The sequence below is a fragment of the Quercus suber genome, unplaced genomic scaffold, assembly GCF_002906115.3.
Source record: "Quercus suber isolate HL8 unplaced genomic scaffold, Cork oak 2.0 scaffold_218, whole genome shotgun sequence".
In the NCBI taxonomy this organism is placed as follows: Eukaryota; Viridiplantae; Streptophyta; class Magnoliopsida; order Fagales; family Fagaceae; genus Quercus; species Quercus suber.
In genome coordinates this window covers 840,381-861,990 of record NW_027069676.1, presented here as the reverse complement: position 1 = coordinate 861,990, position 21,610 = coordinate 840,381, and the positions used below count along the sequence as shown (strand labels likewise).

Below are 21,610 nucleotides of genomic sequence, written 5' to 3'. Positions count from 1 at the left end.
ACCTTGTGTGTGCGCTACTTGTGGGCTGTGTTGGTAGATAGGGGATAGCTTAGGCACGGGCCAAGCATCCCAAAACGTCTATTCAGATGTTGTGTGGGCTGTTGAGCAATGGGAAAAAGCCCCATGATCTACTGAGACATAGGCTGTGCATATGCTGATGTGCAGGAACAGTTACCAGGCAATTTCTGGTTTTCCTGATATCCAGACCTGCTGTATAGGGGCTAAAAACGTGGAGAAGCAACCAAGACAGCAGTAGTTCAAGGTGTCCTAAATCATACCACAAGTGTCAAATTGTCCAAGACCTAAACAGTTATTAGGCAGTATCTACCATAGCAATTATTTCTATGTATACGACCCTAATGCTGTTGGAAGTGTCAACAGCAGAATGTATTTTACCTTAGGGACCCTAATGTTATTGGAGGTGTCAACAACAGAGTGCATTTTACCTTAGGGAGAATTTTGTGTATTTTCTCCAAGTTTGTAAGTTTGTACTTGAGATTAAGTAATAGAAGTTGGGGGTGGGTTCCTGGTAAACATAGTGTGTGTTGTGTAAGTGCGTGTCCCTAATAATCTATTCTAAGTGTTTCTTGTAGCATGAGTGTAGTGTTGGCTAAGACTAAGTCAGAGACTTAGGGCCATCACAAGATGAAAATCAAGTAAAAAATTTGACCTTGTGACAGCTTTTTACCTTAGTCATCCAAAGTCTAAGTTCCCCATGGTACTCGTAGCATTGTGATTTTATCCTAACATAAAGCTTGGTGCAATTAGAGTACAAGAAAATGTCTGCGGTGCACGTGATCCAGATTATGGAACACAAATGATGAGAGGTATAAATGAATAAGTACATCAGTAATCAGCTCATGTCCTTATTCTAAATTTCATGATTGAACACTCAACTGTTTCTGCCAAAGCAGCCAAACTCCAATAAAAAGAGTGCAAAGATTGACAATAAAGCCATTAAATTAAATTGGACTTTAATATAATCACCTACAGAAAAGTAAGCTAAATTTGAATCACATCAAATAATTAACACCTTTTGGGAGTGAAAAATGTAACAGTAGATATCAATCTAAACATTTATATTGGTAAATGCACCAAAATTGGAGGATGGCATCTCTCTCTCTCTCTCTCTCCCCCTTCTTGGGTGTATGCCATGTCAAATTCATGCTCTCTAACCCAATAAGCTGCCAGTGTAGGTGTAGCCTTTGTTGCATGCTCCAGCTGAAGTAGGTAGGCCAAGTTGATGTCTAATATGAAACTGCACCTTGCATCAAATTCTCTAGGTTTCTCCTTTGGATGGAGTTAGTAGGGCATACTCCAATTCTTGCTCTTCTTCTTGTTTATTGAATGGAAGACTTCCAGGATTTTCCTCCTTTAAAAGGAAACTTATAGGGGTTTGTGAAGGGTACTTGTTCAGGATGAAGTCAATTTCTTTCCCACTTATTTCCTTCTGATCAACAAGAACCTGAATGCAAGTCCATAGTGAGATCACAAGTCAGTTTAGTTACAGAACCACTGTACCAACTAATACAAGGGTGATGGAAGATTAATACATTCCTTTTCATGGGAATTTTATTTTACTTTCCCACACACACACACACACTCACAGATGGGAGTAATAATACAATTTAATTAGCCTATATCATTATGATATGCAACAACATGAAAAGCACAACTGATTATATTCCTTTTGAATCAAGATTACATGGTATTTTCAAAACTTAGTCTATGCTTAATGGAAAAGGATCCTTTTCCATTTGAAATTGATCCATTTCATACTTCAAATTAAATTTACAAATCAAAAGGTGTGCATACTGCCACATTATTTAAAATTTTAAATGAAGTGACAATCTTAACCCTGAAATGGATGAAATGAAAAGGTCTTCAAATATAGAGAATTGTGTTCTAACTTCTATGCTCAACAGCTTTGAAAACCCAACCAAAAAAAAAAATTAAAATTAAAATATTTAATAATGAATGCATAAGAACGTAAGCAATCAAAAGTCTACACAAACCACATCAAACTACCTTCACAGCTTTGAGCAAAGCTGCATGGTGCCTCCTAAGCAAATCAACTGTCCTTCCATACATGTCCCTGATCAGCCCTTCGGTCCTCTCTGCAACTTGATCATCTAAATTGAAGTTGACTGGAGGTTCAATCAGACCATAGTCATCATAAAGAGATCCTTCAAAGTCCAGCCTTGGGCCTACAAATTTAACGTTCTTCCTCCAAGGTGGTGGTTCTCCGTGTATGACCATTGGATTCTCCAGGTTCCATCTGTTGAAAAGGAAGAAAGGACCTGGCATTAGAAGCATCAAATCAACCAGAAACTTAAAGAATACTGAAGTAAGGGACCAACATGGTTAAAATTTTACGGGCAAGCCAGGATGCATCTGCAAGGTAGCCAACTGATGCCATAGACGTGTCCCGTCCATAAATGACCTCTTCAGCAGCCCTCCCTCCAAGTAATACCTGTACATAGGAAGGAAATCAATTGAAATGATGATGCAATCCAATACAGAACTACCAGCTCAAAACATGAGGTGCACACCTGAAGGCGATGCAGCAATTGAGGCCGGCGTTCAAACATGTATGATTCGTCATCAAGTCGATTAAATACAAGTTGAGACAATGTCTGCACACACCATTTCAACCATGTACACCATGAATACCAGGTGACAGAAAGATATCTAAGTCAAATACAACTATAAGAAAGTTTCAAGAAAGCCACACATCACACCTCTGGATAGTGAACTCCTGAGCAGATAATAATAAACTTAAAAGTAATCTTATACAAATATAACTTTCATCTCTGAGAATAACCAGTGCTGTAATACTGAACACAGGTATCATCAGAGCTATTCTATATGCCAAATGTCAATAGATATTGTCTAGTTGTAGCCCTCAAATTAGTGGGCACAATTTCAATTTTTGGCTTAGTTCTGGATGGAACTCGGACAATGTCCACAACATATAAAAGTTGCATTCATTATTTATAAGAATTTTTTCTGATGAAAGAAGAGGAAAATATAGGTAGGGAAACAGAAAGAGGACCTGACCACGAGGCACAATTGAAATGCGATCACAGCATTCAACTTTTGCATTCTCATATCGCCGGAGCAGATGGGAAGTCATTGCGACTCCCACTTCAGTAGTAGCCCTACGACATTGTCCCTGATGACCCAATTCTATTCCAACACGTTTAGGTCCCACTGTAAGTCTGTCTACTGCATCATCCATGTCCGACTGAAGAATTGACCGATGCCCTTTCCTAACTGCCACAAGAGCAGCCTCTTGGACCAGCTGAGCCAACTTTGCTCCCGTCCATCCTGATAATTAGATACATGGTTTAAGATATGGAAATGACAACCCTGACAAAACACTGGAGAGAAACACATACCAGGTAGGTTCTGCGCATAGACGGATAAATCAACAGTCTCTGACATTTTCACTTTGCTTGCATGAATTTTCAGAATCTCCGTCCTCCCTTTTGCACTAGGAGGGCGAATTCTTATCTAGAAGAGAAGAATCCAAATGATAATGAAGCCCTAACCGCCCTTTGTTAGAGCTAACATAGAACTTGAGAAAAATCTAGCAAGAAACTGATCTACTTGAATACACAACATCATATTCATAAATAATTTTGTAAATAACTTTCATGCATGATAAATCCAGCCAACGGTTGGTCAAGTACATCACTAGAAAAGCGACAGACATAGGCACCATAATGGACATGATAGCAAGAATAAAAAGAATAGTTACATCTCTGATCAAATAACGATATCTCAACTTTTTGCTTTTTGGTGTTTTTTTCCCCTTTTCCGCTTCTTTTATTAAATCAACATAGATTAGCTAATAACAACACCCCACTCAGTAACAAAAACAAACCTTGCGATCAAAACGGCCAGGTCGAAGAAGTGCAGGATCTAACAAATCCCTACGATTTGTAGCTGCTAAAAATATCACTCCTTTTCCAGTATCGAACCCATCAAGCTCTATCAAGAGCTGGTTCAATGTTGTTTCCCTCTCTTGAGTGGCTGCGTTATACAGGTGGTCAGTAGATTCCTTGAAAATTCCTTGACGCCTGATCATAGAAAAACAAACACATGATCATTCATTTCATTCATGTGCATTTTGTAGTTCATCATTTTATGATCATTTATCTTGATGTGTCACCTTCAACCATACAGCTTGGTTAGTTTTGCAGCCATTTGTAAATCATCTGTAAATTTGTTTTAAGTATTGATGAAGAAACATTGTGAGAATGCTTCCCTATCTAGACTGCTGTAATGTATGCAGAGCATCACTTTCACTCTCATTAAATGAAATTGGAACCCAGGTATGTCTTGTAACTCAACTGGTTAGCACCTACTAGTGTGTCCATGACATTCATGGTTCAACTCCCCCCTCCCCAATGGTAACTATTGAATTATCAAAAAATATAGTCTTGTTTAGGGACGCAGAATCGTAGCTCAGCATATCCTAAAATAGTGTTTAACACCCACCCTAGCATTATGAATTTGACGAACAACATAAAACATGGAACCTAAATCTACATGGTTCTGACCCATTCATATATGATTACATGCAAGAAAAGACAATGGCTTGGTGCTAGCTACCAAAAGCAAACCTACTCATGAGTTCCAACACACCATTTCTCCACTATCCATTGTGCTAGGTCCAAACTTTAGCAACATTTTTTCCAGATGTGTAATTGTGTGGTTCACAAATAACTTCAGCTTGAAAGCTTTGGAGTTCAAGCAACCAGAGTTAGAATTGGGCATAAGATCCCTTCATGAAATTATTATCATTATCACAAAAATACCCACAAACACACCCACACACATCCATACCTAGTTGCCAATGCGTCAATTTCATCAATGAATATAACTGATGGTTTGTTCACCTGCACAGGGGAAACTCTGATATTCTCAAAAAAAAAAAATTCCAAAGCAAATATACCAAGCACTAATTTATGAAAGGAACTCTGCAATTGACATCTAGAAATAAATACAGCTTATTCAGAAAATCATGAGACTTAATACTATGTTATTGACAACAAGGATGATTCAGATGGCCCCAAAACTTATTCTAGACCACGATTGAAAAAAAAAAATGTGGACCAAGAGGATGCAATCACAATGATGAGAAACAAGTCACAATAAAAATCACATCCAAAATGGGTAGTATATATCACCTTGGCTCTTTTAAATAGATCCCTGATACGAGCAGAACCAACACCAACTAAAACTTCAACAAATTCAGATCCAGCCATTTGGTAAAATGGAACACCAGCTTCACCAGCTATGGCCTTTGCAACCAGGGTCTAGAAAAGCATGAGTACATGTCAGAATCTGAGTGGCAATTTTCACACACACAATTTTCAAAACTATAGGATTATAGCTAACCTTGCCACATCCAGGAGGGCCTTCCAAAAGAACTCCATGTGGAGGTTTTATCCCCATTTTATCAAACAGATCTGGGTTCTTCAAGTACCTCACCAACTAGTCATCAGACATTACTGATGTCAATAAGCTTTTCATTTTAATTACAATCAGGCATTACATTTAAAATGAAACAAAACATAAAACATGTTTCCCATACAAAAAGAATGAAACAAATAGCATAAATTTACCAGAAATTTCAAGAAACATAAAATAGAGAATCAAGATGAAGGAAAATTAGTTGTGAACAATTGAAGAAAAGAAGATAACCATCAAACTTTTCAACCAAAAAAAAAAATTTCAGACCTCTAAGCATTTTGAAATTACGTAATTGAAACAATATGGAAAAACTGCCCAGTAGTTTGTTTAGAACTAACAACCATTAAGAGTATTATCATAACATTTTTCAATTAAAGCTTCATCAAAAAGTAAAAGGAAAAGAGATAAATCACTTCTCTCTCAAAGAAAGGAAAGAAGTGATGAATGGCATATTCAAAACCTCTTGGAGTTCCTCTACCGCTTCATCTATCCCAGCCACATCACCAAACTTTACTCCTGTTGAACCCTGAAATAAGTCATTCCAAAAATAGAAAATTAAGAATACAATCTAGAATTTTTAACAAATTTGGAACAATGAGCAAAGGAATATTCTTTAGAAACTAACATCAACGCGAGCTTCTGCTTTAGATCGTGAAAAATCAATCCCTTGCCACAGATCCTGAATGTTGAAGAGAGCATATTAAGTAAGATCCTCGCTGATGAAATCCATGGTCCAAATCAATCATCTAATTACCAAATGAAAGATAAAATTAGGAACTAAAAAAATTAAGCAACATTTACCCACTTCCTGAAGTTCTTAGGTCTTCTTGAAAGTGTGAAACGAACAAGAAGAACCATAGTCAAAAGGACAAGCAGAATTGGTTTTGCCATCTCAAGGCTGGCAGACACACCGCCAAAAGTGTAAAATTCACTGATCTTAGAGAAAATTCCTCCATCACTGAATAGATCAACAAGATTATCCCAAACTCTCTCCAAAACTCCAAATATGAGACCAAGAAAAAGCTTTAGAAAGGGTTTGATTACAGGCCACACAACATATGCAGTCACCACAAAGATGAAACTGGTAACAGCAAACACAGCCGATGCCAGGAAACCTCCTACGACAATTCCTGCAGCAGCCATCACAGCTGTCACAACTCCGAGCTCTACCATCATTCTGCTAGATATGGAAGATGCCACTGGATGAGGGTACTCTGGTACTTTTCCCACCCAAGACTGCAGCAGAAGATTCAAGAAGGAAAATATATATAGTCAAAAGAACGATCTCCCAACTTCTTAACTTATGTTTTATGTCTATTTGTCCATGCCAACTCACAATGTATTGTATGATGCAAATATTGTGTCAGTGGAATATTGAGGTGCAGAAATGGCTGCAACACTGAATCTAAGAGAACATAAACCAACTCTAAGTCAATGCTAGATGCTGAAATAAAGATCACCACACCCCCCCCCCCCCCCAAAAAAAAAAAAAGAATAAGAAGAAGAAGGTATTTATATGCAAAAATTTGAATTAATTTGCATATTGAAATAAAACATTCATTCAATCTTCCATGTATTCTTTAAAGATTTTCCATTTGAACTTCAGTTTCAAATTTCAAGCTTCTTTGCCTCTGTTTAGTCACTCACTCGCCACTTCATATAACCACTGATTATTTGATCCACAAGTAATAATTAGCAGATCGATTTCAATAGAGTTATAAAAATAAAAATAAAAAGTAAAAAAAAAATATATATATATATATATATAAAGAAGAAGATTTATCACCATAGTATGTCTCTCAATTTCATATCGTGGACCTGTGTACTCCTCCAAAAGAGCTTGAGCTTCATTCTCATCCAGTCTCATGGCCCTACAAAGACACAAATATTATCAACAAACTGCATACAAAAAACCACAAAAACATTAACTTTTAAGTTGATTGGTGGGGAATCTTTACCATTTTGTTCTATGCAACCTCTTGTCACCCGGTATCTCTTTCAACTCCACAATAAATTCCCTATACCCATTAACATACAATACGCTGTTATCCTCCTTCAAAGTCAATAACTTAATTTTATCATTCTTCATTGCTTTCTGAAATTCCTCAAAGCTCAATCTCGGCAACTCCTCCAAATTCTTATCAAATTCCTCTTCTTCTGATAACTTGGTCCCGAAAATTTGCTCAGGCACATAGAGCTTCCCTCTATACTCTCTCAAAATATCCTTCAAATACACAGCTTCATCCACCACTCCACTCTCATTCCCACCCTCTATGCCCTCTTTCTTCACTTTCGATCTCAAATTCAACCTTTTTGCCACGAATTCAATAACACCCTCATTGGAACTCTTGCCCAAATCCTCTTTTTCTTTCAAAGTGTACAATTTGTTGCCTCTTAGGTACTTGGCCTCAACCTGGCTTGGGTTCTCCTTCAAAACCCTGGTCACAAAATCATCTTTTGTGGTTTCACTAGTCTCACCAGGCTGTGAGGAGGACTCTGAGTTGGACTTACAAAAGACTCTGAATGAACTAAGAAACAAAGGTGAATGAACTCGATTTCTTCTGGTGAAACTTAATCCTTTGGAGTGAATGAGAATTGGGTGTGGTCTTTTAAGGTGGGTGTCGGGTTTGGAGTGGTGTAGCTTAGAAATTGATAGAATACCAATGGAGGTCATTGTTTGAGCTGAACTGGGCACTAGGGTTTATCAAATTATGGGTTTTTTATTTTGAAGACTTACACTGAGAATGTGACGCTTTGTGCTCATTTTTGGAGTGAAATGGGCAAAAGGGTTTTATGAAATCGGGGTTTTGATGGTTGAATTGAGAGTGTGAACAGGCAATCACAGTCACAGAACATTATTGTGTAGCAAAACTGTTGGAAAGTTGAGACTCTGAGAGGTTTTTTCTGTTTTATCCGAATCCGAGGTTTCTAGGCGGGTATGTGGCTTTATGGGTCGGGCTGTAATGGGTAATTGGGTATTCTATATTTCTATTGTGTCGGTATCTTTGTATAAAGCCATGATTTTCAATTATGTTTTGTTGGCTTTAATTTCATGTCAAATTTGATTGTATTTCTTCAATCATTTCCCTATATATTTGTGAGATTCAATGTAATAGGCTCAGTATGAACATATTGCAACTGTCTCACGAGTGGAGTAACCCGTGAAAGGTCATGTGAGGAGCACATGCTGGAAGTTAAAAAGTTCAAATGTGATGGCATCTCACTAGTGGCTATCGACTTGGCCAACTCGTGACCTGATTCACGAGATGCATTACCATCCTGTTTGTGTGTCTTTCTTTATTTTTTTACCCACAATATATAAACTCACATTACCCACGAAATTGTAAGGAAAATTTCAAAAAGAAAATCTTAGAAATCCATTTGAGAGTTAGAGATTGCATACCCACAATCCTCTACACATTTTTCTTAGTTTTCCTCTACTTCTATCTCTCTAATTTCATATCCTTTAAGAGATTCTTAGCCGAAACACATACCTCACACATTCTGAGTGTTGTGAGTTGTTTTGGAGCTTTTAGGAAGGGATTTTTTTTTTTCAAAATTACACTGAATCTCAAAAAATTTTGTTAGTCAACACGTTTTCAAAACAATTTAGCAAACTAACATGTCGAGTATAAGGAGTCGATTTTGTTGTGGTAAATCGAGTGTGACGAACTCGAGTTCCATGGAACTTGAGTCTTCAAGGCTTGATTTCCCTGAGATGTCCAACAAAACATCATCAAACCCCTTTCCAGAGAAGAAAATGAATGACCCAAAGAAGAAAATGAAGGAATTAGAGGAAAAAGGAGCTTCGTCGCTGACACTAGAACCTTTGTTGTTGCTACCTGGGTTTAGTCTGAGCTGAACAGTTTGGGTTAGGGAGATCTGAGTTTGTTGTTTCCTTGTGTTTCTTGTTTGGTTTCTTTGGATCTTCACGTTTCTTGTATGTTTTTCTTCTTCGTTGGTCTGGGTTTCTGGGTTCTTCCTTCTGGTTTTTCTTCATGTAGTTTAGGTTTCCTCATTGTGGCTTTGTTTGATATCTTTCTAGAACTTGAGTCTGTAATGCTCAATTTCCACGCATAGAACTCGAGTCTATAATACTCGATTTAGCACTACAAAATCGAGTTCCTTACACTCGAGATGTTAATTTGCTAAATAATTTTGAAAACGTGATAACTAACAAAATTGTTTGAGTTTTAGTGTTATTTTGGGGAAAAAAAATCCTTTTGGGAAGCATTGGGTCATGCCATTCTATGGTGCATGCAATTGGTGATAATTGCAGAATCCGAGAAGCCAATGAAGACAAGGCTTGGTGAAATTCGTTGGTAGCTGGGATTCAGAGGGTCTAAGTACAAAAGGTAGTCTAAGCTTGGAGGGTCTATATTGTAATCCTTGTACTCCAACTTATTCACTAATGAATTGATTCGGCTTGGAGGGCCGTGGAGAAGTTTTTACGCCGAGCACTTCGGTTCTCCCCTTCAATAATACATTACCGTATTATCTTGTATTTGCATCTCTCTTCCTTTACTCCTTATGTTTTATATTTAATTGTTAATTTTGTATGCCCATGCACTAGGTAGTAGTCCCCGTTAATTGCACATTGTTTACTCTTATTCCACACTTAATGATTAAAAGCAATTAAGCAGTAATTAAACAAGCTTTAGTAGTTTTACTATCAAGCTTTCACTTTGGTTTGTCTAAGGATTTTTAGCAAACAGCATTGTGAGACATAAAATGCTTGGAAATTTGGAATACTGTCAAAACTTTACCTATGCTTCTTGGTGTTTCAACTTTCAAATATAAATTCAAATCTCCCAACTCTAATTGTAACTATCAAATTATCTTAAAGAAATGTTGTTTGTTCATTTAACTTGAGCTCTCAATTTTTAATTTTTAGCTTTTATATACAACTTTTTAAAACCTACATTTTTTTTTCTTTTTTACTTTTTCAAAATACCAGTATACTTTACCATACGTTTAACAAAATTTTTTAACAAAAAGCTAAATAAGTTGTTCTCAAATAGACACTGATGTGTGATACCAAAAAAAAAAAATATATAATATATATATATATTATTGTGGGGCCAGAAAATCGGGTAGTCTCGGCCCACTTCAACCCAGGCCCAAATGGCCCACGCCGAGGACGCATGATGGGTCCGAGGATGACTCTATCCTCCGTCGTCCGAGACCTCAGTACGAAGAAGGGGCAAGCCCTGGGCAAACTGTCACCTCGGCATTGAATACGCTCACCTAACCCTTCTGGCCGCATTAATGAGGATGTAACCCCTTGACAGGGCAACATCGATCAGGGTGAACCACTTGAGCACGGATATGACCTTTGATGGGATAGACGGTCAGGTGGAAGGCCAATAGATGACCAACAGGAGGAGGAAGAGAGGGATATATAAGAAAGGGGAGCAAAATGTAAGAGAAGGGGGGTTTTTTGGGGGTGAGAGAGGGAAGGGAAAGCCTCCTCGGCCATGGTCCGAGGAGTATCCCCCAGTTGTAAATTGTTCTAAGTATTTTTCAAAGAAAGAAAAGAGTTCATGCTTCGTGAACGCCGGCCAGTGCCTAAACCTTCGATCCACTCTCTACAAATTCATTGTTCTGGGTTCGTTGACCTTTGACCCATATCTTTTGGGCTTGGGCAACAAAAACAGACCCTACATATATATACATATATATATATATATAGAAATATGGTTACCAAACAACTTTAATACAATATAATTCTAACACAACAATTTTCATGATTTTTCTTATAATTGCTAACATAATATATTGTGATTAATGCTAATAAAATTGATATCAATATATAGATTCATTTGGCCAAGAACCTTTGTAGCTTAAGTTGGCACCTCTGTGAGTTAAGAACATTTAGAGTTAAAATTTTTCATTTCGGTTGTAAGTAGTAACTATAAAATTATCAAAATATAATAGACTCACGTGAAATAATTATTATTCAAAGCATAATTTATCATGTCAATGTTTAATAAGACGAGTATAGTAGTCAATCAATATCTATATATATATATATATATATATTTTTTTTTTTTTTTGTTGAGAAACAGTCAATCAAGATTTAAGATCACATAACACTTAGCAAACATTCCATGAGATAATAGATAAATATGTGCAAAGAGTCCTAGAGTAATATGACATAAACACCACGTTAGTCCCTATAGTTATAGTGTCTATGAAGTGTTTTTGGAGTGGTTTTGCTTTTTGAAGATGTGTCCTACTTTTGAACAAGATATTCTTAAGAAAATTAAAATCTCATTGTAAATCAATGGTGGAGTTGAAAAATGCTAGTATCAATTATACACTAGTTAAAATCGTGAATTTTCATTTTAATTGGACCATATTATTATAAGCCTTATTGCATACAAATGTCATGTATAACCTGAATAGATATAATCTATATATTATATGGACTAACTACTAAAAAAAATAGTTGTAATTGTCACATTCAGGTGATTATCATTATGACTAACACTTGCAAAAATTGTGGCATAATTTTCTAAAAATTTAAATTTGCTTGGCTAGAAAACAAACCTATCCATATGAACTATAAAGTGCGAATAAAGCAATGAATATTGAAATATTTAAAAGCAAAACCTATCATGATGGGACACATATATTAATAAAACATATTTGGTCATAATAATTTGACAAATCTTGCTCTATAAATTTGCATAAAGAGCTATAATTCTCTATAATAAGTCAAAATGTAGCACGAGGGATTGGGTTATCATTATTTATTTTATTTTTATAATTGGGGTTATCAAGATCAAGTCAAGAACCCTTCTTTTCTCCCAAAAAAAAAAGAGTCAAGAACCCTTCTGTCTATGACAATATCCATTCATATTCCACACCTTCCGCCCTCAAAATACTATTTAAAAGAGTATTTTTGTTCCTAAAATATGGGTTATTTCCTATTTTCAGAATTAAAATTTAATTTTCATCCCTAAAAGTTTAAAACAATCTATATTTCATCTTTCCATTCAATCCTATTAAGTTTTAGGGAAAAAATTGAACATAAATTATTTTTCAAAGATAAAAATAAAATCTAAACTATATTTTTTCCACTAAAATAAAATATAATTTTGGGTTTCATGAAAATATGTTAGATACACTAAACCAAAAAAAAAAATGAAAAGATAAAGTAAGTGACAATTTACATTTTCAAGAAAAAAAAAATTAAACAAAAATTTAAAAGATAAAAATAGAACTTGTACCATGTTTCAAGGACTAAACTAATAGTACTATTTTTGACATCATTTTTGGAACAAGAAAATTTTAATAATAATGCAGTTTGGCCTTTTGTTCCCGGCAACAACTACTTTTTCAAAAAGTAATATATTTTTGGCTAGTTAGATGGTGACTCTTTCTGTCTTGTTTAACAAAACCTCCCAAGAAAAGCATATCTAAAGTGTTAGTTCCCTCATCTCTCTCTCTTCCCTTTCTTTCTGTGACTGCTATTCAGTTTTCAGTTATAGACAACATAGAGGCCTAGAAAGAAAGAAAGGAACATATAGTTTAAGAAATACCCATTAAACTATAAGTGAATGCTTCTTTCTTTCCAGTTTTGCATAGTTTCTTTATGCATGATTCATTGGTTTGGTAGTATTTATTAGATTGGTATATATTTTTCATGGAAAGGGATAGCTTTGAATGTGTGTCATCTTTGGATGGCATCTATGAGGAAGAGATACATCAGCACCTTCAATTCTCGTCCTTAGTGAAGTCACAGAACAATGTGGTCGTGCAGGAAAACTCTCCAACCAGCGTCCATGAACTTCTCGAATGTCCTGTCTGTACCAATTCTATGTACCCTCCAATTCACCAGGTGTGTCACTTTCTTCAATTATATTAATGGGTTGCTTTCAAATTTTGATCTTTATTGTTATTTTAGTACTTTTTGCTGGTTCCATTTGTGTGATTTTGAGGTGGGAGTTCATCTAATTGGTTTGGGTGAGTGGAAATGTAAAATTTGTGGGATTTGGGGATTTTAATGATGCAAGTTTGTTTAGAGAGAGAGAGAATCGTGGCATGTATTTATCAGTGTTCTATTCATGAGAAACTTTTTCAGTGGTTTGGGATCGGAGTAATTTCATGTGTTTGGGGATTTGGCGAACTGGGTATGGGATTTTCTGCATTTGAAGAATATGGTATAATTGTAGAATGGATCTTTTATAGTAATGGAACATGGGCTTTCTAATTTTCTTTTTCTTGCTTGAAGGATGTTGAGAGTGATTTATGTTATGTCTTGCTTTGAATTTATGCAGTGCAACTATGATATTAAAGATAGATTATTTGTTTGATGGTAATGTTGATTCTGGGGGGAAGTTTTTATATCTTCTTTATTTTGTTTGGCAGCCAGTTCTACATCACATTCTGGGGGATGCACCTAATGGGAATTATCTATTGTAGGAAATTTTTTTAGTTTGGATTTAGGGTCAGGAACATATAAACCCATAGCCTTATTGTAACATTTTAATTTAGCCATTTTCATTGCCATGTTTTGCTAATTTATTTTCCTTCGTCTCTTCTGTGATGCATATACTTAGATACTTGCTAGATTTTAAGTATACCCCTATCTTTAAATTACCATTTGAGATTTTCACTTGGAAATTATCTTCATGATATGACTAAAATATATATATGATCAAGCATATTTGAGCTTTCTGTTGAAACATTGTTTAACTTGTATAAGCCTAACATTTTAAACAAATTTAGGAAGCTTTTTTAAAGATGCAATGCTTCACTCTCATATAATCATCCTTCATTTGTTTGGTCCAAGCCACTATCATTTCTTAGAAAACTATTGCAAGTATAGAAGCTATATAAGATCGCATTTGGTAGTGCTGAAAAGCTGTCTAATTCCACTAATCTTGTTTTTAAGAGCGTCTCTGGCTGCTGTATATTCTAATCATAGCATTCAATCTTAAAAATTCAAGGTTTTCTTTATATGGTGTAACTTACGTTTTCTTAGTTCTGCTTTGTTGGAAATAGCTGACTGCTGACTTTATATTTTTGCAGTGCCATAATGGACATACACTGTGTTCAACTTGTAAAACAAGGGTACAAAACCGGTGCCCCACTTGTAGACAAGAGCTTGGAGATATTAGGTGTCTGGCATTGGAGAAGGTGGCAGAGTCACTTGAACTGCCCTGCAAGTATGACTTCTTGGGATGCATAGAGATTTTCCCTTACTACAGCAAACTTAAGCATGAGGCTCAGTGTAACTTTAGACCATACAATTGCCCATATGCTGGATCTGAGTGTCCGGCTGTTGGAGATATCCCTTTTCTGATAACCCATCTGCGGGATGATCACAAGGTAGACATGCACTCTGGCTGCACATTCAATCACCGTTATGTCAAGTCTAATCCCCGTGAAGTAGAGAATGCAACCTGGATGCTTACAGTAAGTGGAGATTATTTTTGAAGTTTCCATTTGGTTATTCAAATTTTTTTTTTCAACTTTCAATTTGCCAGATTTTTCTTCTGCATCTTAGAATATTTGCAGGCCCTCCAGGCTCCAACCACATGCTTTGTTATAATTTGGTGACATTTTAAGGATTTAGGAATCAAAGGCACCAGGATCAAATATGGAAAATGGTTTGATAAAAGAGACAATTAAGCATATTTTTTTCTTAAAATATTCAAGAAAACAAATAAAATATAAGCGTTTAAGAAAAGAATTAATTTTGCAAATAAGAAGATTATGATTGCTATCCTTTCTTTGTTGCTGTTAAGGCCAAGTTTAAGATAGGCAAGAAAAAAAGGAATAATGAATTGGTGGCTTTAGACAATGGCTACCAATGTCATATACACATGCCTGGAAGAAGTAAGAACTGACAGCAGTTTTCACCTGTGTTTTGTATAAAATTTTTCTTTCAATTAATGCAAAACTTGACATAACCTTGAAGCACTCCAATCTGCAAAATAAGTTTTAACGAAGATTATTGATTATTTTTGGCACTAATGGAACTTGGTATGATGTTTTTGCATTCCTAAGTTCCGAGCTTCCTTCTTTTTTTTTTTCTTTTTTTTTTTTTCTTCTTTTTTGGTCAGGTTTTTAATTGTTTTGGTCAATACTTCTGCCTGCACTTTGAGGCCTTCCTGCTTGGTGCAGCCCCAGTTTACATGGCATTCCTTCGTTTCATGGGTGATGAGACTGAGTCCCGGAACTACAGCTACAGTTTAGAGGTAGGGGCAAATGGCAGGAAACTGATATGGGAAGGCACCCCTCGAAGCATTCGGGATAGCCATAGGAAGGTTAGGGACAGTCATGATGGCCTAATAATCCAGCGTAACATGGCACTTTTTTTCTCTGGTGGAGAGCGAAAGGAGCTAAAGCTTCGGATTACAGGACGTATATGTAAGGAACAACAGAATCCAGATGGAGGGGCGTGCATACCCAATGTTTGCAGTTGAGGTATCTCAAAATCATGCGTTCTTCAGCCTTCCTGTGTTAGTATATGTCCTGTATGTGTTGATGCTTGCTGCATCTTTTTGTGTCAAATGTACACCATACCCATTTTGTTGCTGTAACTGATTAGATACTGAAGGATTCAGTTTTTGTATAATTAAAAAAGCTGCCTTTTTCTTTCTTTGCTTTTTCTTTTTTCTTTTTGTATTTTGTAGTTGTATTGACACATAAGACGGTTTACATAAGATATAATTTCTCTCTCTCCCATCACAAACACACAAGATTGCCAGGTGGTTGATATAATGGAATACCTGCAAAGATGCTTTCGAGAAACATTACAAGCCAAGTGCAAACAGTAACTTGCAGTGATAATTTTTTTAGCTGTCCATTAGGAGCATAGACAATATCTGTGCACGTACAGTTTGAAACAATTGTATATCATCATATACATGAGAGCTTTTTTCTCCCAACATCTCATTAAGTAAGTGATGCACTGAAAATAGCATTTGGACAAAGTATGGTTGGAACTTGGCCACCAATAATTTAGTTAGAATGCCCAGTTTTTAGAACATTGTTTTTTAAGGACTGGTACCTTGAAAGTGATTCAACAAATTCAGTTACAAAAGCAACTCTACAAGCAAAAACCATGGCACTTCATAAATAGTCATTATCCTATTTTCATAAGCTTGGAAATGCATTTTTGAGCAATAAGAGGGTAATTTATTTCAGAGATTTCAATCTACTCTTTACAATTTACAAACTATCCTAGCCCTCTTACTTCACCCCTTCATTGTTACTCTGCTATTATTCTATTACCACTTGGGACTTCAGTGAGTTAGGACTGGGGTTCCTTTAATTACATATTACTGCAACCACAAAACCTATGTAGCGGTAACAAAACTGGAGGCAGGAGGTATATCATACTGCACAGCAGGTCTCAAAATTTACAAGGGGTCTGGACTCCCTTTGAAATCTCGTACTTGCTTTTAAGCTGTTTCTTCCCCTCTACAGATTATATGTTTCACTGTCTCTTTCTCTGTCTCTCTCTGATGGTTACTATCAAACTCATTCCCTACAAATGATTTTTTTTGTTTTTTTTTTAGTTTCTTTGCCCTCTAGTTCTTGAAAGTTGAAATTACATGCTTTTACAGTAACTGTACATGAAATTTGACGCATGTTTTGGTAAAAAGTAAAAACTACATTGCAGAGCTCTTAACCTACAGGACTTTTGAGTTAAATCTACATTGCAGATCTCATCCAATAGATTGCAATAAAAATTCAAAAATAATTTACAGTTTCATAAAATTCTGTTTTTGTAGCAAACACCTCGGCATGAAGCAATGGAGCTATGACTCCTTGGCACTACCATACAAATTTACATTTACACCAAGTAGTACCATACAATTTACATTTAGGCAAAGCCCACCTAATTATGGCTCAAAGTTCTTATGATTCTCATTATATACAAATGCCTATATTAATGCTGTGCTGGGCCAGATTCCATAATGCTGTTGAAATTGCGAAAGATGAAAACAGCTGCCATTATAAAGATTTACCTTTTCCTTCTGTTGGGCTGCCTCAATATACTGCTCTGCCAGTTTCTCCACCTTCAACCCTTCCTTGATGAGAAAATTAGCAATCTTGGCTTTTCTGTGGTACTTCATAAGGCACCTTAGCATTCGTGATAGCCATAAGATTATAAGGTTAAGGACAGCCACAATGGCCTAATAAATATAATCCAGTGTAAGATGGCATTTTTTTTCCTTTGGTAGAGACCGAAAGGAGCTAAAGCTTCGAATTACAAGACGTATATGGAAGGAACAACAGAATATAGAAGGAGGGGTGTGCATACATGCTGTTTGCAGTTGCAGTATCTCAAAATCATGTTGTCCTCTTGTATCTTTGATGCCTGCTGCTTCTCTCCAATACGTTTGTATTATGTTTAATGAAGCTGGCTCTCTCTCTTTTCTTTTGGTATGTTGTTGTGCTGTAGTTGTTTTGACACTTAGACAACGCACATAAGATGTAATTTCCCTCTTATCAGTTATCACACACTTGTAATGGAATAGTTGCATAGATGCGTTTGAGAAGCATTACAAGTCAAGTGCAAACAGTTACTTGCAGTGATAATTTTTAGCTGCCCACTAGGAATATCTGTGCACATTCAAGTTTGTAATAAGGAGTGGTTCTAGGACCACAACTTTGAGGTCATAGATTTTCTCTTGTAACAAGTGTTGTGGACATTTGACTCTTTACCATTGGATATTTGACTCTCCTGAATCTCCCTACTCAATCTCAAGGTGGTTTGCCACCACCCTTTTTCCCCTAAGTTCTTCTATGGACAAACACTCTTGCACACACTTTGACATAACTTGCACATTTGTCAATATGTGATTGGATGACATCAGCTACACATGAAGCCAACCACTGATACTTGTGAAAATTAATACAATCACCAATTGACATATGTACTAGTTGTGGCAAAGTCTGTGCAAGAGTGCGTGTCTCTAGAAAAAAAAAGGCCCTCTCCCTTCCTCTCTACCCAAATCTAAGCATTTTTTACCGTTGTCGATATCTACGATTGAGAATGAATGGATGTGGATAGAGAGAGGGAAAAGAAACCTGTGTGGGATTTAGCAGTAAGAATTAGCTGAAGTTGTAGCAAAGAATAATTCTAGTACCACACACTTTCACACACCTTTTGGTCGCTATCCTATGTGATAGACTATAATTGGTTGTTTGTCACTTTCACATGTACCTACTATTTTTTCTCCACCACTCACAGTCAAACACATATGACAGTTGTGGCAAAAAGTTTGTGAGAGTATGTGGCCCTAGAATTATTCTATAGCAAATTGGGTTTTTGATGTTTCAGGATTTTCTAAGTTCTTAAAATTCTAGTGAAACAAGTCCTATGTCATTTTGCATTTCTACAAGCCCAATACAATAAGTATCTCAAAGTTGAAAAGAGAATTTGATTTCAACAGTATTTTTTTTTTTTTTTTTTCGGGTACTATGATTAAAGTAATATGAAAACTTTGATTGTATTGGATCAAAAAATCCCAGGGGCATAGGAAAAAGTTTTTTCTATGCCCACTGGGTGTTTTGACCCAGTATTAGTACCCCAAATAAAACCTTCAACAGCAGCAGGTTTTTTATTTGGGGGTACTAAGATCAATGTAGAATGAAACTTCAACAACTTGTATCCAATGGTACACATTTAAAGGGTTTTACTAATGTACATGCTCTTAGGGCATACATTAACAATCCATTTTAGAAAACTTTTTATGAGAAATTCAATTTTCCATAAAAAGTTTCCTAAAATGGATTATTAATTAATGCCCTAAGGGCATACATTATTGGACCCTACATTTAATTCAAGTTTTGTTGAGTTTTAAAAAGCACAATAACCAAACATTCTCAAATTGTTGAAGATTGATTTAAAAAATATTGAGAATCTTTAATTATTGCATTCATTATAACTCAGAAAAACTCCAGTTAATATATACAATTGAGAAATGCTAGGGACACAAAAAATTTCACAACTTTTGCCACAACTTGTCATGTGGCGAGTTATGAGTGGTGGAGGTGTGGACCCACCATTTGACCTTCACCATTCATAGCTTGCCATGTGACAAGTTGTGGCAATAGTTGTGGGATTTTTTGTGTCTCTAACATTTTCCTATACTATTTGGTATCAAATTGTTGAATCTTTTTATTGTACATTGATACTACCTGATGAAAAGCTTGTATTTTTCACTCTTGAGAGATACTTGAGTATGTAATACACTTATAGAATTACTAAAAGAAACTTATTAATTTAAGATATCTTGGCCTGAAATTTTATTGAAACCTGAATTCATTACAAAACTCTACTCACTTGCTGAATCTTTGAACTTTGGATGCTCTTATTTTATATATAAAATGTTTCTAAAGGACGCTTCATTGGAAAAGGAAAAAATATGACTCACTTGGCATTTCATGGTAAGAGAACATTTCTAGTGAGATAGGTCTCATTGAAAAATAAAAAATGTTTCTTGTGAGACTGATATTGTGATATGTCAAGAAGTTGCATGTAAGATACAAACAAGAAGAAGCACAAATCTTATGGAGATACAAACAAATATTTGTCTATGATGGTATAAGCTTTCGACATGACTACAAGAATAGTAGACCAATAGTACCAAAAAGATCACTTTTAAGGGATCAAAAGAGTCAAAATTGCGGAGGTAACTTCAGATTTTGCACAAAATCAAACTGGAGACAAAAGCAGACAAGGTGAACAGATTGAGGTTTTCCTCAAACCCCAAAATCTGCACAATTTAAAAATGGAACCTTAGAAGTTAGCAAAAATGAATTTGGGAAAACAAAAAATATATACAAGAGAGGATTCTCTGGATATGTTTCTGAAACTTGAAAGTCTATCCAGAATACAAAAACTCAATTCAAATGTTTCTCATTTTCAGCACAACACTCACACAAACTATCAAAAGTTTCATAATATACAACTATAGATCAACAAAAAAGGACCAACACTAAAAAAAATATTGAGATCTACAGCCATTTCAATGGTTTATAATCAGCACAACACCCACATGAAATATCAAAGTTTCATCATATACAACTATATATCATAGCAAAAAGACCATTACTTAAAAAAATTTGAGATCTACAGCCATTTCAGTGGTTTACAAAATCTCAATGGAAAAAAAAAAAAAATTAATTAAACAAATCTACCAGTATAAGGGAGGAAATTCAATGGCATCTATCACAGTGAAAACTCTAATAATCCATCTAACATGATGAGATCCCATTCAAAAATAAGAATTGAACCATCAAAATTTCATGACACAACCTAACAAAATCCCCCAAGCAGCTTAAGCCCAAATCGTACCACACAAAACCTAGCTAAACACCACAAATATCTTGGAATCTAGAGCTTCTTTTCCACTTCTAAGTTCTATAAGTTAATAAAGAAAAAAAAAATTAAAGTAACTTTTTTTAAGCTTCAATTATGCAAATATACAATCTTGAATTAAAAAATGCTGCAACTTTATACAATTCATTCACAGCTAAACCCAAAAATTTTAATAAAAAATAAAGAATTGGTTCTGGGTTTTGAGAAACGTACAAATTAGCAGAATTTATTGCAGCAAATCCTGGTGCAAAGAGAAAGAACCCCATGTCGATTTCTCTTCTATCTAGGATAAGGAGAAAAAAAAAAAAAAGGGATCAGGGTTTTACAAAGCTTCAAAAGTTGAATATAAAATAAAGGAACCAAATGCGAGAAGAAGTACACGCCATTTCATTTTTCGCCGAGAGCTTTCTCTTTGTGTTCTTGAAGTTGAACCTCTTTCTCTCTCCTGATTTTTGTCCTTGAAATTATGAAGCTCTACTTAAAAGAGAAAGTGGATTGAGATCCGGCGCAGTATGAATAGAAAAATTAAAAGGTTGAGATTAAAAATGTTAAAAGTTACTTTTAAATCCGGACCGTTTCTTTTTTTTTTTTTTTGGAGAGATTTCCATCCTATTGTAACAAGCTCTTTAAACATATTCTTTATCATCAGGTTAAGACAGTAATCAATTTTTAGTGTAGACAGAAATTGAACTCCAGATCTCTTATACAACCATCAGAGACTTTACCAGTTAAGTTAACTAAAACCCACAGAAATATCTCTGCTCTGTTTCGACC

At 35.5% G+C, this 21,610-nt stretch overlaps 2 protein-coding genes and 1 long non-coding RNA gene across 8 annotated transcripts; 1 reads left to right on the top strand and 2 right to left on the bottom strand.

The window, feature by feature from the left end:
* Positions 1 to 942: 942 nt before the first annotated feature.
* Positions 943 to 8,381, bottom strand: LOC111990475 (probable inactive ATP-dependent zinc metalloprotease FTSHI 1, chloroplastic). Of its 3 annotated transcripts, none has more exons than XM_024022249.2 (15): positions 7,443 to 8,381; positions 7,271 to 7,355; positions 6,286 to 6,720; positions 6,110 to 6,163; positions 5,945 to 6,010; positions 5,410 to 5,505; positions 5,199 to 5,327; positions 4,855 to 4,907; positions 3,890 to 4,085; positions 3,402 to 3,516; positions 3,056 to 3,330; positions 2,553 to 2,636; positions 2,361 to 2,473; positions 2,029 to 2,278; positions 943 to 1,465 (listed from the first exon to the last, which is right to left on the bottom strand). In XM_024022249.2, the coding sequence occupies exons 1-15, from the start codon at positions 8,156 to 8,158 to the stop codon at positions 1,280 to 1,282; spliced, it is 2,853 nt and encodes a 950-aa protein (XP_023878017.1). In that variant the 5' UTR covers positions 8,159 to 8,381; the 3' UTR covers positions 943 to 1,279. The 3 variants fall into 3 exon arrangements, with proteins under 3 accessions (XP_023878017.1, XP_065635889.1, XP_065635890.1); XM_065779817.1 differs by having other exon boundaries at positions 2,029 to 2,300; positions 2,377 to 2,473; XM_065779818.1 differs by lacking the exon at positions 943 to 1,465 and having other exon boundaries at positions 2,112 to 2,278; positions 2,377 to 2,473.
* A 4,489-nt stretch (positions 8,382 to 12,870) lies between these two features.
* Positions 12,871 to 16,099, top strand: LOC111990484 (E3 ubiquitin-protein ligase SINAT5). Its single transcript, XM_024022256.2, has 3 exons — positions 12,871 to 13,330; positions 14,524 to 14,910; positions 15,561 to 16,099. Exons 1-3 carry the CDS (start codon positions 13,136 to 13,138, stop codon positions 15,921 to 15,923), a joined length of 945 nt encoding a protein of 314 aa, XP_023878024.1. The 5' UTR covers positions 12,871 to 13,135; the 3' UTR covers positions 15,924 to 16,099.
* A 1,096-nt stretch (positions 16,100 to 17,195) lies between these two features.
* On the bottom strand, positions 17,196 to 21,364 carry LOC111990483 (uncharacterized). 4 transcript variants are annotated; one of them, XR_010631504.1, is made up of 4 exons: positions 21,220 to 21,364; positions 21,050 to 21,119; positions 17,771 to 20,231; positions 17,196 to 17,642 (listed from the first exon to the last, which is right to left on the bottom strand). It is a non-coding gene; the product is annotated as an uncharacterized LOC111990483 (long non-coding RNA). The 4 variants fall into 4 exon arrangements; XR_010631505.1 differs by having other exon boundaries at positions 17,196 to 20,231; positions 21,216 to 21,364; XR_010631503.1 differs by having other exon boundaries at positions 17,196 to 20,878.
* Positions 21,365 to 21,610: the final 246 nt, after the last annotated feature.